At 50.3% G+C, this 17843-nt stretch overlaps 1 protein-coding gene across 1 annotated transcript; it reads right to left on the reverse strand.

Annotated features, from left to right (window-relative positions):
* Positions 1–6114: 6114 nt before the first annotated feature.
* SURF6 (surfeit 6) lies at positions 6115–17540 on the reverse strand. The gene is made up of 5 exons (XM_055541569.1): positions 17252–17540; positions 13746–13940; positions 13119–13207; positions 12010–12213; positions 6115–11890 (listed from the first exon to the last, which is right to left on the reverse strand). Exons 1-5 carry the CDS (start codon positions 17343–17345, stop codon positions 11411–11413), a joined length of 1062 nt encoding a protein of 353 aa, XP_055397544.1. The 5' UTR covers positions 17346–17540; the 3' UTR covers positions 6115–11410.
* Positions 17541–17843: the final 303 nt, after the last annotated feature.

The following is a 17843-nucleotide window of genomic DNA, read 5'->3' on the forward strand; positions in this document are numbered from 1 at the left end:
TGCCACTCACTCTCTTCTGGCTTAGAGTTTCTGCTGAAAAGTTAGCTTAATGGGAGTTACCTTGTATGTTACTTTTCCCTGTTGATTACAATACTGTCTCCTTATCTTTAATCTTTGCCCTTTTAATTACAGTGTGTCTTGGTGTGACCCTTTTTGGGTTTATTCCCTTTGAGATTGCCTTTGCTTCCTGGACTGGATGTCTGCTTCCATTCCCAGGTTAGGGGAATTTTCAGCTATTATGTCTTCAAATATGCTCTCAGCCTCTTTCTTCCTGCCTGCTTCTTCTGGGACTCCTATAATCATGACTTTCCCCCCCATGTCCCTTACAGTGTTTTTAGGAGGGTTTATTCTTTCATATGGAGAAGGCAATGGCACCCCACTCCAGTACTCTTGCCTGGAGAATCCCAGGGACGGGGGATCCTGGTGGGCTGCCATCTCTGGGGTCGCAGAGTTGGACACGACTGAAGCGACTTAGCAGCAGCAGCAGCAGCATTCTTTCATATGGGCTTCCCTGGTGGCTCAGATGGTAAAGAATCTGCCTGCGATGTGGGAGACCCGGGTTCTATCCCTGGGTCAGGAAGATCCTCTGTAGAAGGGAATGGCTACACACTCCAGTGTTCTTGCCTGGAGAATCCCAGGGACAGAGGAGCCTGGTGGGCTAGAGCCGCTGGGGTCACCTCGACGAACACAACACAGCCAGCCATCCTTTCATATGCTAATTCTAATTTTACTTAATTTCTGTGATGATTTTTTTCCACTGAGTTTGTCTCACTTAGATTTTTAAACCCTTCTGTTGACTATTTCCTCCATAAGCTCATATTTTTCTGTTTTGTGCTTTAAGGAGGAGATTGCTTCATTTTTTGAAAATTCATGGAGAAATATCAGACAAAAGTCCATCTGTTTTTTTTTTTAATTTTATTTTTAAACTTTACATAATTGTATTAGTTTTGCCAAATATCAAAATGAATCCGCCACAGGTATACATGTGTTCCCCATCCTGAACCCTCCTCCCTCCTCCCTCCCCATTCCATCCCTCTGGGTCGTCCCAGTGCACCAGCCCCAAGCATCCAGTATCGTGCATCAAACCTGGACTGGCAACTCGTTTCATACATGATATTTTACATGTTTCAATGCCATTCTCCCAAATCTTCCCACCCTCTCCCTCTCTCACAGAGTCCATAAGACTGTTCTATACATCAGTGTCTCTTTTACTGTCCATCTGTTTTATAAATTTTTTTTGGTATGGCTTCTTCATTTTCCACAAGTTTCACCTTTTCTTTTCTTCCTTTTAATCCTGTAGGTTATTACATAGATCCTCTGCTATTTCCCATTTTGAAACTCATCCACACATAAGGAATTTCCTGGCATAGATAGTTGCACAAGTGTCCTTGTGGGAGGGAACAAGATCATAATTAAGGGCAATAAGGATTTCCTTGATGTGTCAGTTCCTTTAGCCTTTACTTCCCTGAGTCAGAGGAAGCTTTAAGGGTGTTCCCAGTGCAATCACTCTCTAACCCCAGCCTCCAACACGGCCCTGCAAATAGGCCTCATCATGTAGGTCTCCATTCAGCGCCCAGCCCCCTGCTGCTCAGAAGCAGAGCTCCACGCAGGCTCTGGCTGCTGCATCGCCCATGCCATCCTCATTGCCAGAGCAGGATTTGGGGTTTGCACCTTGGAGAAGGGGGCTCACCAGTGCTTCCGGAGCTTTGGAGCCAAGCACAACCCTTGCTCCCTTCATTTGGCTCTCCTGATGCCCCACACCCTGTCCACTTCTGTATGGTCCAGGATATTAAATGCATCGTTAGTTACCTCTAGGAGGTGGTTTCTGTTTTTTTTTTTTTCCTCTCCAAGTTGCTCTGTGGTACTTTCTGAAAGGAGACTAGAGGAATATTTAAGTTGGACATGCCCTAATATCTTTTTAATAAATCCCCTTTCTGCTTAAATTAATGCAATTAATTGCACCTAAGAGTCCTGACTGACATAAACATTTGTGCCAAGACTGGCGGCAGGTGGCACTTGCTTAGGAGGCATCAGGGCCTAAGAACACCCTTGCTCTCTCTTTCCAGGCCCCGGGAAGAATTGTAGCCATGTGACTTGCTTTGGGCAGTGAAGTGTGACCAGAAGTGATACACCACACTTCCAGGGAAAAGCGTTCAGTTTCAATGATCACTCTGTTTTTTCAACTAATAAACTTTATTATTACTACTTTTTTGGCCATGGCAAGCAGCATGTGGGATCTTAGTTCACTGACCAGGGACTGAAACCATGCCCCTTGCAGTGGAGGCATGAAGGCTTAACCACTGGACTGCCAGGGAAGTCCCTAAATTTTTTTTTCAAGAGCAGTTTTAGGTTCACAGCAAAATTGAGTGCAAACAGTTCCCATAAAACCTCTTGTCTCCACACACACGGCCTTCCCCACTATGGACGTCCTGCACCACAGATGATGATCAATGAACCTACAGTGACACGGAAGGTCCAGTTTACATTAAGATTCACTCTTGGTGCTGTACATTCTTCAAAAGTGAAAAGTGAAAGCATTAGTCACTCTGTCGTGCCCGACTCTTTGTGGCCCCAAGGACTGTAGCCCGCCAGGCTCCTCTGCCCATGGCATTCTCCAGCCAAGAATTCTGGAGGGGGTATCCATTCCCTTCTCCAGGGGCTCTTCCTGACCCAGGGATCGAACCCTGGCCTCACACGTTGCAGGTGGACTCTTGGCCATCTGAGCCGCCAGGGAAGCCCCCGTGCAGCCAATGGGTTTTGACACATGTATAATGGCGTGTGCCCTCCATCACAGGATTGTGCAGAATCGTTTCAGTGCCCTAAACATCCTCTGTGCTCTGCCTTTTAGCCCCTCCACCTCCCCTTACTCCCTGGCAACCACTGATCTTTCTACTGTCTGCATGGTTTTGCCTTTTCCAGACTGTCATAAATAGCTGGAATCAATCAGTCTGTAGCCTTTTCAGATTGGGCTCTTTCACTTAGTACTATGTATTCATGTTGGGCTGAATGGACCAACATTTATTTATTGGTCTCCTTAAGGACATCTTTTTTTTTTTTTTTGAGGATAATTGCTTTCCAATATTGTGTTGCTTTCTGCCATACATGGACATGAATCAGTCACAACTATACATATGTTCCCTCCCTTGTGAGCGCCCCTCCCATCGCCCACCCCACCCCGCTCCTCTAGGTTGCCACAGGGCGTCAGGTTGACCTCCCTGGGTCACACAGCAAACTCCCACTTGCTATCTGTCTTCCATATGGTAATGTATATGTTTCAATGCTACTCTCTGAGTTCATCCCCCCTCCTTCCCCTACTGTGTCCACAAGTCCGCTCTCTATGTCTGCATCTCCATTGCTGCCCTACAAATAGGTTCATCAATACCATCTTTCTAGATTCCACACACGTGTGTTAATACACAGTATTTGTCTTTCTCTTTCTGACTTACTTCACACTGTATAATAGGCTCTGCATTCATCCACCTCATTAGGACTGACTTGAATACATTCTTTTTTATAGTTGTGTGAATCACAACAAACTGTGGAAAATTCTTAAAGATTTGGGAATATCATACCACCTTACCTGCCTCCTGAGAAATCTGTATACAGGTCAAGAAGCAACAGTTAGAATTGGAAATGAACAATAGACTGGTTCCAAATCTGGAAAGGAGCACGTCAAGGCTGTATATTGTCACCCTGCTTATTTAATTTATTTAACTTTCACAGAGTACATCATGAGAAACACTGGGCTGGATGAAGCACAAGCTGGAATCAAGATTACCAGGAGAAATACCAATAACCTCAGATATGCAGATGACACCACCCTATGACAGAAAGTGAAGGAGAACTAAAGAGCCTCTTGATGAAAGTGAAAGAGGAGAGTGAAAAAGTTGGCTTAAAGCTCAACATTCAGAAAACGAAGATCATGGCATCTGGTCCCATCACTTCACAGCAAATAGACGTGGAAACAGTGAGAGACTTTATTTTTGGAGCTCCAAAATCACTGCAGATGGTGACTGCAGCCATGAAATTAAAAGATGCTTGCTCCTTGGAAGAAAAGCTATGACCAACCTAGACAGCATATTCAAAAGCGGAGACATTACTTTGTCAACAAAGGTCCGTCTACTCAAAGCTATGGTTTTTCCAGTAGTCATGTATGGATGTGAGAGTTGGACTATAAAGAAAGCTGACCACCAAAGAATTGATGCTTTTGAACTGTGGTGTTGGAGAAGACTCTTGAGAGTCCATTGGACTGCAAGGAGATCAAACCAGTCAATCCTAAAGGAAATCAGTCCTGAATAATCATTGGAAGGACTGATGCTGAAACCACAATGCTTTGGCCACCTGATGCGAAGAACTGATTCATTGGAAAAGACCCTGATGCTGGGAAATATTGAAGGCAGGAGGAGAAGGGGCCGACAAGAGGATAAGATGTTTGGATGGCATTACCGACTCAGTGGACATGAATTTGAGCAAGCTCTGGGAGTTGGTGATGGACAGGGAAGCCTGGAGTGCTGCAGTCCATGGGGTCCCAAGAGTCAGACACGACTAAGCAACTGAACTTCTGACCTACTTCATTCTGCATAATAGGCTCTAGGTTCATCCACCTCTTTAGGATTGACTTGAATATATTCTTTTTTATAGTTGAGTAATATTCCATTGTATATATGTACCACAATTTTTTTCTCTACTCATCTGTCAATGGACATCTAGGTTGCTCTGAAGGACATTTTGATTGCTTCTAAGTTTTGGCAATTGTAAATAAGGCTGTTATAAACATCCTTCTGCAGGATTTTGTATGGACATAAATTTTCACTTTATTTGGGTGAATACTAAGGAGTATGATTGCTGGGTCATACAGTAAGAATTTGTTTCATTTTGTAAGAAACTGCCAGTGTATTTTTTTTTTAACACAGCTGTATCATTTTGCATTCTGGCAGCGAATGAAACTGTACTGCTCCATATCTTCACCAGAATCCAATGTTGTCAGTGTTCTGCATTCTGGCCATTTCTAACAGGTGTGTTAGGGCTTCCCTGGTGGCTCAGATGGTAAAGTGTCTGCCTGCAATCTGGGAGACCCAGGTTCGATCCCTGGGTGAGGAAGATCCCCTGGAGAAGGAAATGGCAATCCACTCCAGCACTCTTGTCTGGAAAATCCCATGGATGGAGGAGCCCGATAGGCTACAGTCCATGGGGTCACAAAGAGTCAGACATGACTGAGTGACTTCACTTTAACAGGTGTGTTAGTGACAACCAGTTATTTCACCACCACCACCAACAAAAGTAAGCCTATTCAGGAGCAGCAAATAATTGCAATTCAGGACATGCAACTATGGTGAACTGCATGCAAGTCCAGTAAAGGAGACTTTTCAAACAGTTACTGGCTGCATCAGGCCTTCGCTGCAGCATGTAGGATCCTCTGTCATATGGGACCTTCTCCTTGCAGTCCGTGGACCCTCCAGTTGTGGTGCACGGGCTCAGCAGCTCTTCCTTGTGGACTAGGGTGCTCTATGGCATGTGGGATCTTAGTTCCCTGACCAACGTTTGAACGCACATACCCTGCATTGCAAGGCAAACTCTTTACCACCGGGCCACCGTGGAAGTTGCAAGGAAACTCTTTTATAGAGCAGAAGGGGAAGTTGGAAAGGGCTACTAAAAATTAAATGTCCATTGGAGTAACTGGGACTTGACACACAGTGGATTTTCATCGGCTGAGTTGTGACAGCCTGACGTTGAGCCATCACCAGGCAAGGAGGAATCCTCTCCCTCCTGTCGGCAGTAGCGGTATCATTCCTGCCTGAGGCAAGGCCCAGCCCTACTGACACTCTATTGAGTGATATGTGCACGAGAGCTTCCGCTTCTGTCCTTTCAGCTCCGTTTCCGCGAGAGCGCCCTTTACAGGCACAGCTCTCCCTGCGCTTTGCCTTACTGCGCGTCAAGGACACTGCTTCCTTAAACTGAAGGCTTGCGCGCCAAGCGTCTGTCAGCACCATTTTCCCAGCAGCGCTCCCTTACTTCACGCCTCTGTGTCCCGTTTGTGACTCTCACCATCTTGAAAGAAATGTTACACTGTTATTGTGTTTGTTACAGTGATCTGTGATCTTTGATTTTAACACAACTCACTGCAGGTTCAGATGATGGGTAGCATTTTTTGCTAATATTTAAAAAATTAAGGTGTGGGTATGTGAATTTTTAGACATTAATGTTATTGCATACTTAATAACTGACCACAATATAGTGTAAACGTAACTTTTATATGCTCTGGGAAACAAAAGAAAAAGGTGTGACTTTATTGCAATATTCACTTTATTGTGGTGGTCTATCTGCAATATCTGGATATTGCAATAAATGGCAATATATCTGGGGTATGCTTATATCGATTTTCATAGTGTAAATGATAATATGTTATTGATTTTAAAGCCCACTTGTTCATTACTGGTATACAGGACAGCGGCTGACTTTTACATTTATTTTGTACACCGCAACCCTGATATAGTCACTTATGCGTTTCAGGTTTTGTCGTCTTTTGGATGTTTATATAGATGATCATGTCATTTGCAAAGACAGTTTGACTTCTTCCTTCCCAATCTGCATGTTTTATTTTTCTTGTCTTATTGCGTGTGCTAGGACTTCTAGTGTGACACTGAAAAGCAGCTATGAGAAGAGACATTCTTGCCTTGTTCTTCATCTTAGCAAGAAAACTTGGATGATGGTATTAAGTATGATGGTATTTTTACACTTTTGGTAAACTTTTACCCAATTGAGGACACTTTCCTCTATTCCTGGTTGCTAAGACATATCCAGTCATCAGCGTGGCTTTTAACTACTAGTTTTGTTAAAAAGCACTTTTGTGGACGCAACACAACATGACCTGTCATGAATGAGTCAGGGAAAACCTGGGATTTGTTATCTGGCTGGATTTTAGCTGTGTATGCTAAGGTGCTTCTGTCGTACTGACCCTTAGCAACCCTATGGGTTGTAGCCCACCAGGCTCCTCTGTCCGTGGGATTCTCCAGGTAAGAATACTGGAGTGGGTTGCCATGCCCTCTACAGGGGATCGTCCCAATCCAGGGACTGAACCCACATTTCTTGTCTTCTGCGTCACCACGGGGGCTCCTTACCACTAGTGCCGCCGGGGAAGCCTATGATTTTAGCAGAGGGCAGTGATCTAGATAGCACCAAGGGAGGGGACCCTGGATATACTGGCACACAGCTACAAAACAACTTATCTGGAGATGTGGACACCAGAGACAAATATCTTTTGAAGGCAAGACTTTGAGACTAGCTGACACCACCTTAAAAACAGTAAGACTTGAGAAACTCAAGGACTACTCAAGGCGGCTGGGGATGGGGAGGTCTCCCTTAACAGTGCTGGGTAGTCAATAGACAATGACAGGCTCCAAGTCCTAAAGTTTCAGGTTAAGACAAGAGCTGAGAATCAAGAACTTTCTCTTACTTTGTAGTAGAATCTCTGAGTTTGCAACTGCCAAGACTGAATTAACAGAAAACTGAAGTTTTAGCTAGTTCACTGGCAAATCCTACCAACAAGTGAATTCACAACCTTACCAGATCTCTCATGGGAGAGCTGGAGCACTCATCAGTCCTGGGAATTGAGATGGGGGTATTTGGACAATCTTGGGTACCTCGGGTACCCTGAATATCCAACCTACCGAGGACCACCTTGAGAAATCAGTCCCTGCCATATCTAAAAACTCATCTGAGGAGTCACTTCCAAGGTGAAACGAGTCTCCTCCATTTCACCCCCATCTCACCTTGTCTCTATACTGATACATAAGAGAGAGATCTCAGCAGGACCCACGTGGTCAATTACAAAGTCAAAGTCAGAAGAGTTTGAGGGGCTTCCCTGGTGGTAGAGAATTTGCCAGCCAATGCAGATGACATGGGTTCGATCCCTGATCCGGGAGGGTCTCACATGGCAAAGAGCAACTAAGTCAGTGTCTCCCAACTACTAAGCCTGTGCTCCACGAGAGGCCACTGAAATAAAGCCATTTAGAGAGGAGCCCCCATTCACCACAACTAGAGAAAAGCCTGAGCAGTAATGAAGACCCAACACAGCCAAAAAAAAATAAACTCTTCTTTTTTTAAAGGGAGAAGAGCTCCCTTAAAAAAAAAAAAGAAAAAAAAGTTTGGAAAAAAAAAAAATCATGTAACTATGTGGGAACTAATTCTAGAAGTGCTTGGCCAAGAAAGGAGTGGTGCAGTTTCAGATATGGTTCCTTCCAGAAGCAAGATCTAGTGGGCTGGCTAGGGAACTGGAAAAGTTCCCATTACTTCCTTTGGTGCTCAGCCAAAACCTGGAACCCACAGTGGCCCAAGCTAAGGTTAAGTGAACTTTACAGAAATCCCTAGGAATAACTTACAAGAGCTAAGAACTCTCAGTCGAGGGCCAGGCTTGTTGGAGGGTCTTAACTGTGTTACCTGCTCATCCACCTCATAGGTTGGGGAGCCTACCGAAGACTCATCCTCTCCCAAGGTCCTGGGAAAAGCACCAGAGAGGCACCACAGTGGCTCTTTGAAGGCTGGATGGAATGCCGTGGGAGACACAGGGGTAGAACCAAGTTCCCCGGCCAGTGCAGACCGGGGACCTGAGGGCAGCAGGGAACACGTTGTGACATGGTTGTGTGAGGTTCCTCTACTGTTGGCCAAGCTAGTGCTCAGTGCAATGACCCAAATGAGCCAGCCCATGGGGGTCTGGAGACAGCTCTCTGCCCTCTGCACCTGGACGGCAGCTCTGGTGAACAAGAGCTTCACTGAGCTACTCAATTGCTTACAGCCCCTCACTGAATTTCTAACCATGAGTTCATTCAAGTCCTGGAGCCCCCAAGGAGAAGGAAAGGCTGGCTGGGAGCCTTCTTCCCAGCTTCACCCAAGGGGGGCCAGTGGACTAAGAGTACCGTCTTTGCAGGACTGTTGGAACCCCAGATCCTGGTGAATGTGTCCTGTTTGGGGTTATTTTTATCCAACTCACTGGATAGACCAGGAAGGGGGCCTTCTGACCTGGAGACTCTTGTCATTTGGTCCTGAAAATATGAGATATGAGGCCTGTTGGAAGTTTTCTCTTTACTCTGCATTTCACTTTCTGCGCTCGAGGCACACAGCACCCAATAAGTTGGCATCAAGCTTCCTAGACTCAACCAGTGATGTTCTCTTCCCTGCAGGTGAGATGCTTCTATTGCCCTGAATCCTGTGTGGCGCGTCCTTGCTTCTGTGCACCACCAGCTCCCAGCCCTGGCTCAGACAGGAGCGGGCAGCCCAGCCCAGGGCGGCTGCAGTGTTGTTCTATACTTGGACACAGATGGGCTCCCACCAGGTGAATGCTCCATACCTCCTCACCCTTCCTTCCCTCTAACTCCTATTGTCCAGGGCTGCCTGATGCTACCTGCCACCAAAGCGCACCATTTGCTCGCTTCGCACACGAGCTACATGAAACTAAGGCCACAGCAGCACTCTAGGGTGGAGGGGCGTGCTTCCTGGCCTTCCAGGCTTCAGGGAAGGAGCGGAATACCCAATGACACATACCCACCAGGCCTTGGGAGATGCTCCTTCAACTCCCACAGGGGGTTACACTCTCCCAACTCTCCTGCCTGCAACGTGTGGACGTTAATTTGGGAGCAACTGCCAGGGGCAGAGTGGGTCAGCAGAACCCAGGAATGAGGCTCTAGGTCAAGCAGAAAATTGTGCTGCATGGTGGACTCACTTCCTAAAACTTACAATCAAGGACACACGTAAGCACAGCTTTGCGGCTATGAAGCGCTTTTGGCACCGTCTCAGCTGAGGCCCACAAATGTTGATGCACGCTGCTTCCATTATTTGCCAATCCTAAACAGTCTCTCACGTCTATGAGGATTCTTTGACAGGTAATTTAGAAGTGTGTTTTTAAATTTCCAAACATGTAACTTTACAGTTACCTCTGGAATTTAAAAACTGTTTTATGGCCCAATAACACACTTTGTATGATGCCGAAGCTTTGAAATATGCCTTGCTTTGTGGGCCAGGTGATGGTCAGTTTTCACCACTGTTCCGTGTGTGCTTGAGGTTTTTTTTTAATTTCTTAAAAAAAATTTGGCCACACCCTGCAGAATCCGGGATCTTAAGTTTCCCAACCAGGGATTGAACCCATACCCCTGCACTGGAACAGAGTCCATCACCAACTTGATGGACGTGAGTGTGAGCAAGCTCCAGGAGTTGGTGATGGACAGGAAAGCCTGGTGTTGTGCTGTAGTCCAAGGGGGAGCAAAGAGTTGGACGTGACGGAGCGACTGAACTAAACCACTGGACCACCAAGGAAATCCCAATACACAGTTTTCAGACACACAGGTCTGTGTGTCCATTAGACCAAGCTTATAAACGCTCTCATTTGAACCTTCCAGATCCATCTGATTTTGTCTACTTGACCATCTCTCCCTAGAGCAGATGTTAAGCATCTCCCACTTGGGTTTGTGAACTGACTTCTTGCAGAGTGTCAGCTTCTGTTAAACAGATCTGAAGCTGTTTCTGGGGCAAGGCTGTTTACCTTCCAGGTGATCTGAACCCGTTTCATTATTCAGTGACATCCTTTCTCTCTAGCAATACCTTTAAAATTCTAGTAACACATCATCATCTAATGATAGTCACACCAGTTTCGTTTTGGTTACCATCTGTTTCTTAACTGGAATTTAGTCTAAAGAATGTTACGAACAGCCTTCCTGAAACACAATCCACGTACCATACAATTCACACGCGCGCGTTCACGCTGCCTGCCTGTGGGCTTGCAGTCACCTGTCCGTCATTGCGGACCCTCCATCCACCCCACATAGTTCTCCAGGTTTTACCCCTTCTCTCCCACCTCCCCCTAGACTGATACTATCCAGCCAACTCCAATTTCTTTTCCCTCCTACTCCAATAACACTATCTTTTAGTAGTTAGAATTTTTAATAACCATCTTCACCTTAAATTCTACTCCTTATACACTTTCCACATCAACTTGTGTAACTCAATCACAGGCGCCTGAGGACGCCCTCCTGCTCCGTTACCAAGCCCATCACCTCCGCTGAAACTCTGCCGCAGGAGCTGCTTCCATCCTTCCCAAGCGCACCTGGGGCCAACTCTGCAGTCACAAAGGCCGTGCCCTTCCTGCTCCTGCGACAGTGAGAAGAGGGGGCAGCCAGCAAAGCCCCCCAGGTGCCCGCTCCCTCCTCACAGCTCCCTGGGCCACTACCCCACCAGCTGCAGGGAGCCTCTGGTCTAATAAGAGGAGGTTGGAGCTGGATCCGGGTCAGCCCCTTCCCCGGATCTGAAGGCTCTTCTGCGCGGGGGTGCCTGAGCCCCGGACAAACCGGTGAGAGGCACGTGGCAGAGTCCACTTTCTGCCGGAGCCTGCACCACCCGAGATGGGGGTTGGGCAGCCAGGGCCTCAGGCCAGGCCGGCGCGCTCCAGGTCTTGGGGCAGGATGCGGCCCTTCTTGCGAGCCTTCTCCAGGCGGCGCTCGGCCTTGGCCGCCTTCTTCTTGCGCAGGTTCTGCCGCCGCCGGTCCTGCCGCTGCTGCATCTTGCCCACCACGTGCGCCGTGCGCTTCTCCCAGGCGCGCTGGCGCTGCGCGCGCCGCTTCTCCTTGCGCTTCAGGGCCTCCTGCAGCAGGCGCTCGTCGTCGCGGATCCTCACGCCCTCGGCCTTGTACAGCAGGTTGGTCCAGCGCATCTTGGCCTCGAGCTCCTGGGCCTGCCCCGCGTCCCGGTCCCGCAGCTCCTCCAGCCGGACCTGCCGCGCCTGCAGGCGCTCCAGCAGCTGCCGGTAGTTCCTGCCCGTCAGCGGTGTCAGGTTCCCCTTCAGCTTCTGCCTCTTCTCCTTACGGCGCTGGGCCTTGCTGGCCGGCTCCTCCTCGGTCACCTCCACCTCGGGGGAGAGGGCGACACGAGCTGAGGGCCGCTCCCCGCCCGCCCCGGCGGGGGCCCACTTCCGCCCGCCCCAAGGCAGCACAGGGCACGCACTCAGCCCAGCGGCACGGCGCTCACCTTGTTGAAGAGCAGCCCCTGCCGGGCCTGGGCCTCCTCCGCGGGCACCTGAGAGTCCGGCTCGGTGGCCTCTGCCCCCTCCAGTGCCTTGGCCGCCTTCTCCTTTGCTCTCAGCTCCCTCCGTTTCCTCTTTTTCCGGTCGCGCTCCTGCTTCCTCCGGCGTCTTTTCTCCAAAACAGCGGCGGACAGCTCCTTGGCGCTGCCCTGTGGGGTGATCCCGCGCTCACTCATAAGGTTCTCATAACGGGGCCCCCGGCTTAGCACGTGCAGTCAGGTCAGGACCAGGGCCGGCGGGGTGCAGCGTTCCACCCCGAGATGACCTGGCCCCAGAGTGCGCCCAAAACAAGGATGAGGGGACCCTCTGAGAACCCCACCTTCCAGATGCCAGGCACAGACCACCTGCCAGGGTACTTCCCAAAAGGGGGCCACTAAGTCTACCCGATGACCCAGCAAGGGGCACACTGGCCTCCATCTGGTCAGACGGGGTGAGGGCAGGGGGCTGAGGCCCCGCCGCCACCAGATGGGGAGGTTCGGTTGGGACAAGGCAGTGCTGTCCGTGCAGACCCCGGCGCTACTGAGCCCCGCCCAGCAGACAAGAGCACTCTGGACCACCGCAGGAAGGCAGGGCCCTCGCGCCTGTCCCCCACGGCAGAGGCCTGGGGAGGTCCCCAGGGAAAGGAGGGGGAGGCGACCCCACTAAGCACTCGGCACTGAGGCTGGTTCACATCCCGGAGCGTCAGTCCCGTGGCAGTCCCCTAGGGCAGGTTGCCTCACCTCAGGCCCTGGCTTACCTCAGGGGCCGTCAGGACAATCAGAAGAACGAACGCCCAGGAAGTGCTGCTGAGAGAGGAGCCCAAGCCTCTCAAAGGCCGCAGCAGAGAAGAAGCAGCAGCTCAACATGGGGGCTGAGCCTGCACCGACCCCCCAGATGACGAGAAGAGCACCTGACCTCCCGCAGAACAGAGCTGCTGAGACCCTCCTGCCCAGGCCCACGATGGCCGGCAGAACAGGGAGCCAACCTCGGAGAGCACCGGGGTGTCTCCTCCAGGTGGGGTGGGGAAAGCCCTGCAGCACCCAGAGAGCCTTGCCCGCCCCCATCCCACACCTACCTGGCCCCGTGCCTCCTGAATCTTCTCATGCAGGCGCTGCCGCAGAACATCCAAGGCAAATAAAGAGTCAGGCTCTGCGGCCAGGCCATCTGCAAAGGAGGATCAGAAATCCGAAAGGAGAGCCCCTCCCAACCTTCCTGTGCCCCCCTCCCCCACAAAAGGGGCCGGATTCAAAGCCTGAGCCTCCGTGTGCACCCCACACCCCTACTCCCGCCCAGCGGCCACTGGTGGACCTGCAGGGCCTCTTCAAGCTGGATTGGCCTCCGGGGTAGGGCTTGCTTGTGTAGCGCGGGCCAAACCCATCTCTGGATTCTTCCAACTCCTGCGGCACCCACCCACACCCAGAGGCAGCTCCCAGGACATCACTTCAGAGACTTGAGAGCAGCGAAGCTCGGCATGCCGGGCCGCTGAGGATCTTAGAGGACACAGCCATGCCCCTCTCCGTCCCGGTTACTATACGACCTGGGGCTTCTGTGCCCTTCCTGAGCTGCCCATCCACCCAGAGACCCTGCGATCTGTCCTCTACAAAGCCTCACACCATCCCAGTGTACCTGATCTTGCTGTTATAACCAGAGAGGGCCACATGCACACCTATCCCAGATCCCAGATCCCTGCCTGCCCCCTCACCTGCCGGGGCCCTGGTGGAGCTGGCGGCTCCCTCCTCCTCCTTGGCCGCCTCTGGCTTCCTGGCCTCAGACTTCTCCGCAGAGGCCTGGGCCTTGGGCTTTGCAGTCTTCTTCTCCCGCTCCCGGGATTTCTTCTGCGCTTTCTTCCTCTTCTTCCTGGGGGGCGCAGCAGCTTCTGAGACTTGAGTTTTGCCAGCTGAAACAAGAAACAAGAAAGGGCTGCCACTTCAATCCCCATGACCCAGTCAGTAGGTAAGAAGGTCCTGCAAAGGTTTTGATTCCAGAAGGATGCCAAAAGCCAGTTGAGACGGGAGTTGTGGGGACCCTCATCCACTGAGCTCAGAACCACACACCTCCTGGAAAGCAGACCGGTCACACTCATCAATCCCTGATGAGTGTAATATGCTGACCCACCGCAAACACCCACACGCTGACCCAGCGGTCTACTTGTATCCATCCTCAGGGACAATGAAGGCACGTCCCACAACAAACTATATAGCCCAGAATGGGGTATATCATTTTGGGCTTCCCAGGTGGCGCTAGTGGTAAAGAATCCACTTGGCAAAGAGATGCGGGTTCAATCCTTGTGTCAGCAAGGTGCCCTGGAGGAGGAAAAGGCAACCTGCTCCAGAACTCTTGCCTGGAAAAACCCCATGGACAGGGGAGCCTGGCAGGCTACAGTACACGGGGTTCGCAAAGAGCTGGACACATTGAGCTGGCTGAACACACACACACACACACACGCCTTCAAATTAAAAGGTGGAAAGGGAATTCCCTGACAGTCCAGGCAAAATGGCTGTCTGGGGAGGCCTTACAAATAGCTGAGAAAAGAAGAGAAGCAAAAGACAAAGGAGAAAAGGAAAGATATACCCACTTGAACGCAGAGTTCCAAAGAACAGCACAGAAAACCTTCCTAAGTGATCAATGCAAAGAAATACAGGAAAACAACAGAATGGGAAAGAAAGAGATCTCTTCAAGAAAATTAAGAGACACCATGGAAACATTTCATGCAAGATGGGCACAATAAAAGACAGAAACAGCATGGACCTAACAGAAGCAGAATATATTAAGAAGAGGTGGCAAAGATACACAGAACTATACAAAAGAGATCTTCATGATCCAGATAACCATGATGGTGTGATCACTCACCTAGAGCCAAACATCCTGTAGTGTGAAGTCAAGTGGGCCTTAGAAAGCATCACTACAAACAAAGCTAGTGGAGGTGATGGAATTCCAGCTGAGCTACTTCAAATCCTAAAAGATGATGCTGTAAAAGTGCTGCATTCAATATGTCAGCAAATTTGGAAAACAGCAGTGGCCACAGGACTGGAAAAGGTCAGTTTTCATTCCAATCCCAAAGAAAGGCAATGCCAAAGAATGCTCAAACTACCGCACAATTGCACTCATCTCACCTGCTAGCAAAGTAATGCTCAAAATTCTCCAAGCCAGGTTTCAACAGTACATAAACTGACAGGTTTCAGATGTTCAAGCTGAATTTAGAAAAGGCAGAGGAACCAGAGATCAAATTGCCAACATCCACTGGATCATCGAAAAAGCACGGGGATTTCCAGGAAAACACCTACATCTGCTTCATTGACTAAAGTCTTTGACTGTGTGGATCACAACAAACTGTGGAAAATTTTTAAAGAGATGGGAATACCAGACCACCTTACCTGCCTCCTGAGAAATCTGTATGCAGGTCAAGAAGCAACAGTTAGAACCAGACATGGAAAAATGAACTGGTTCAAAATTGGGATACGTCAAGGCTGTATATTGTCACTCCGCTTATTTAACTTATATGCAGAGTACATCATGCAAAATGCCGGACTGGATGAAGCACAAGCTGGAATCAAGATTGCCAGCAGAAATATCAATAACCTGAGATATGCAGATACCATCCTTATGGCAGAAAGCAAAAAGGAACTAAAGAGCTTCTTGATGAAAGTGAAAGAAGAGAGTGAAAAAGCTGGCTTAAAACTCAACATTCAAAAAATGAAGACCATGGCTCCAGTCCCATCACTTCATGGCAAACAGATGGGGAAACAGTGCAAACAGTGACAGATTTTATTTTCTTGGGCTCCAAAACGACTGCAGCCATGAAATTAAAAGACACTTACTTCTTGGAAGAAAAGCTATGACTAACCTAGACAGCATATTAAAAAGCAGAGACATCACTTTGCCAGCAAAGGTCCATATAGTCAAAGGCTATGGTTTTTCCAGTAGTCATGTGTGGATGTGAGAGTTGGACCATAAAGAAAGCTGAGCACCAAAGAATTGATGCTTTTGAACTGTGGTGTTGGAGAAGACTCCTGAGAGTCCCTTGGACTGCAGAGAGATCAAACCAGTCAATCCTAAAGGAAATCAGTCCTGACTATTCATTGGAAGGACTGATGTTGAAGCTCCAATACTTTGGCCACCTGATGTGAAGAACTGACTCACTGAAAAAGACCCTGATGCTGGGAAAGACTGAAGGCAGGAGGAGAGGGGACGACAGAGGATGAGATGGCTGGATGGTATGACCAATTCGATGGACAGAAGTTTGAGCAAGCTCTGGGAATTGGTGATGGACAGGGAAGCCTGGGGTGCTGCAGTCCATGGGGGTGGAAAAGACCCAGACAGGACTGAGCAGCTGAACTGAACGGAGTCAGTGGTTAGGACCCCACACTCTCACTGCCAAGGGCTGAGTTCAATGTGTGGTTGGAGAACTAAGATCCCATAAGTGATGTGGCAAAGAAAAGGTGTAGAAAATGTTTATATTTTAAAAGGAAAATGAGAAATGAGTGCACCAAGTAGGGACCCGATTGGTTCAGGGAGAAATACACAGCAAAGGAACTAGAAAGACACAGATCTAACTTTTCACTGAGTGATGAGAAATTCACTTAACCCCTAGAGTGAACAGGTTTTCCTGGTGTAACGAAAGTCCGTTTCTCCTCTGGTAGGTCCACGCCCGTCCCTGCCGCTCTCCCTCTCCTCCAAGGCTGGACAGGACTTAGGAGCCCCGGCTCCGCACAGGGCAGCTTTTGTCTGCTTCGCCCATTTGTGTGTATGAGGGGCCCTGTCACCCCTGGCACGTACACGACCATTGGCAGGGCCATCTTCTTCCTCCCTTCTCCCCACACTACCCCAGAAATGGGCTGAATAAGTCATTTTTCTCATCAACGCTCACACCAGCCTTTCTACTCCATGCGGAGAGCTGGCCGAGCCTGTTCCGCAGTCACCTCCTCCAAACCCCGGCCGAGATTCGCGCCTGGTGGGGCGCACGGCTGAGCCCCCTCGGACCCCGAGACGGGGGCCCCCAGCGGGCCGGGGCAGCGGCGCGGCCCTGAGCGTCTCTCACGGTGTCTCCCTCGGGAACTTCGCAGGCCCGCTTCACGCGTCTGCGGGTCTGCTCCGCCTGAAGACGGCTCAGGGGCGGTGCAGGGGGGCGGGGACGCGAGCGCCGCGAGGGCGGACGGGGTACCCTTTCCGAAGCCCTCTCCGACCCGGCCCCCCGGGCTGCGCCTTTACCCGATGTGCGCTTCTGCGGCTCGGCGCTGGGCTGGGAGCAGATCTTCTTGGCCAGGCCCTGCAAGTAAGCGTCCTTCGCCAGCAGGGAAGTCATGGCCGGAGGCTCGGGGGTCGGCCGGGGTTCGCTCACCGTCCTGCTCGGAGCGAGGAGGACCGGGGTGCAGCGTTCCGGGCCGCCACCGGGCCCACAGGGCCCTCAGCACGAGACAAGACCCTCACCCGCCCAGCGGCGCTCGCCGGAAATCACCACGTGCGCAGGCGCGGCTGGCCGAGCGCCGAGCCGCCAGCGCGCGGCGATCGATTAACCGGGCCTCGGTGCCGCCGGAAGAAGCCTTTGGGGCGGGAAACGCAAAGCACTGTGGGGCGGAACGCAAAGCACTGTGGGGCGGGACGCAAAGCATTGTGGGCAGAGGCGGGTCCCCGTAGGCGGCGGGCTCCCGGTAACCTATGGGGGCGACTGAAATCAGTTCAGTTCCATTCAGTCGCGTCCGACTCTTTGCGACCCCATGAATCCCAGCACGCCAGGCCTCCCTGTCCATCACCAACTCCCGGAGTTCACCCAGACTCACGTCCATCGAGTCAGTGGTGCCAT

The sequence above is a fragment of the Bubalus kerabau genome, chromosome 11 (assembly GCF_029407905.1).
Source record: "Bubalus kerabau isolate K-KA32 ecotype Philippines breed swamp buffalo chromosome 11, PCC_UOA_SB_1v2, whole genome shotgun sequence".
Classification (NCBI taxonomy): domain Eukaryota; kingdom Metazoa; phylum Chordata; class Mammalia; order Artiodactyla; family Bovidae; genus Bubalus; species Bubalus kerabau.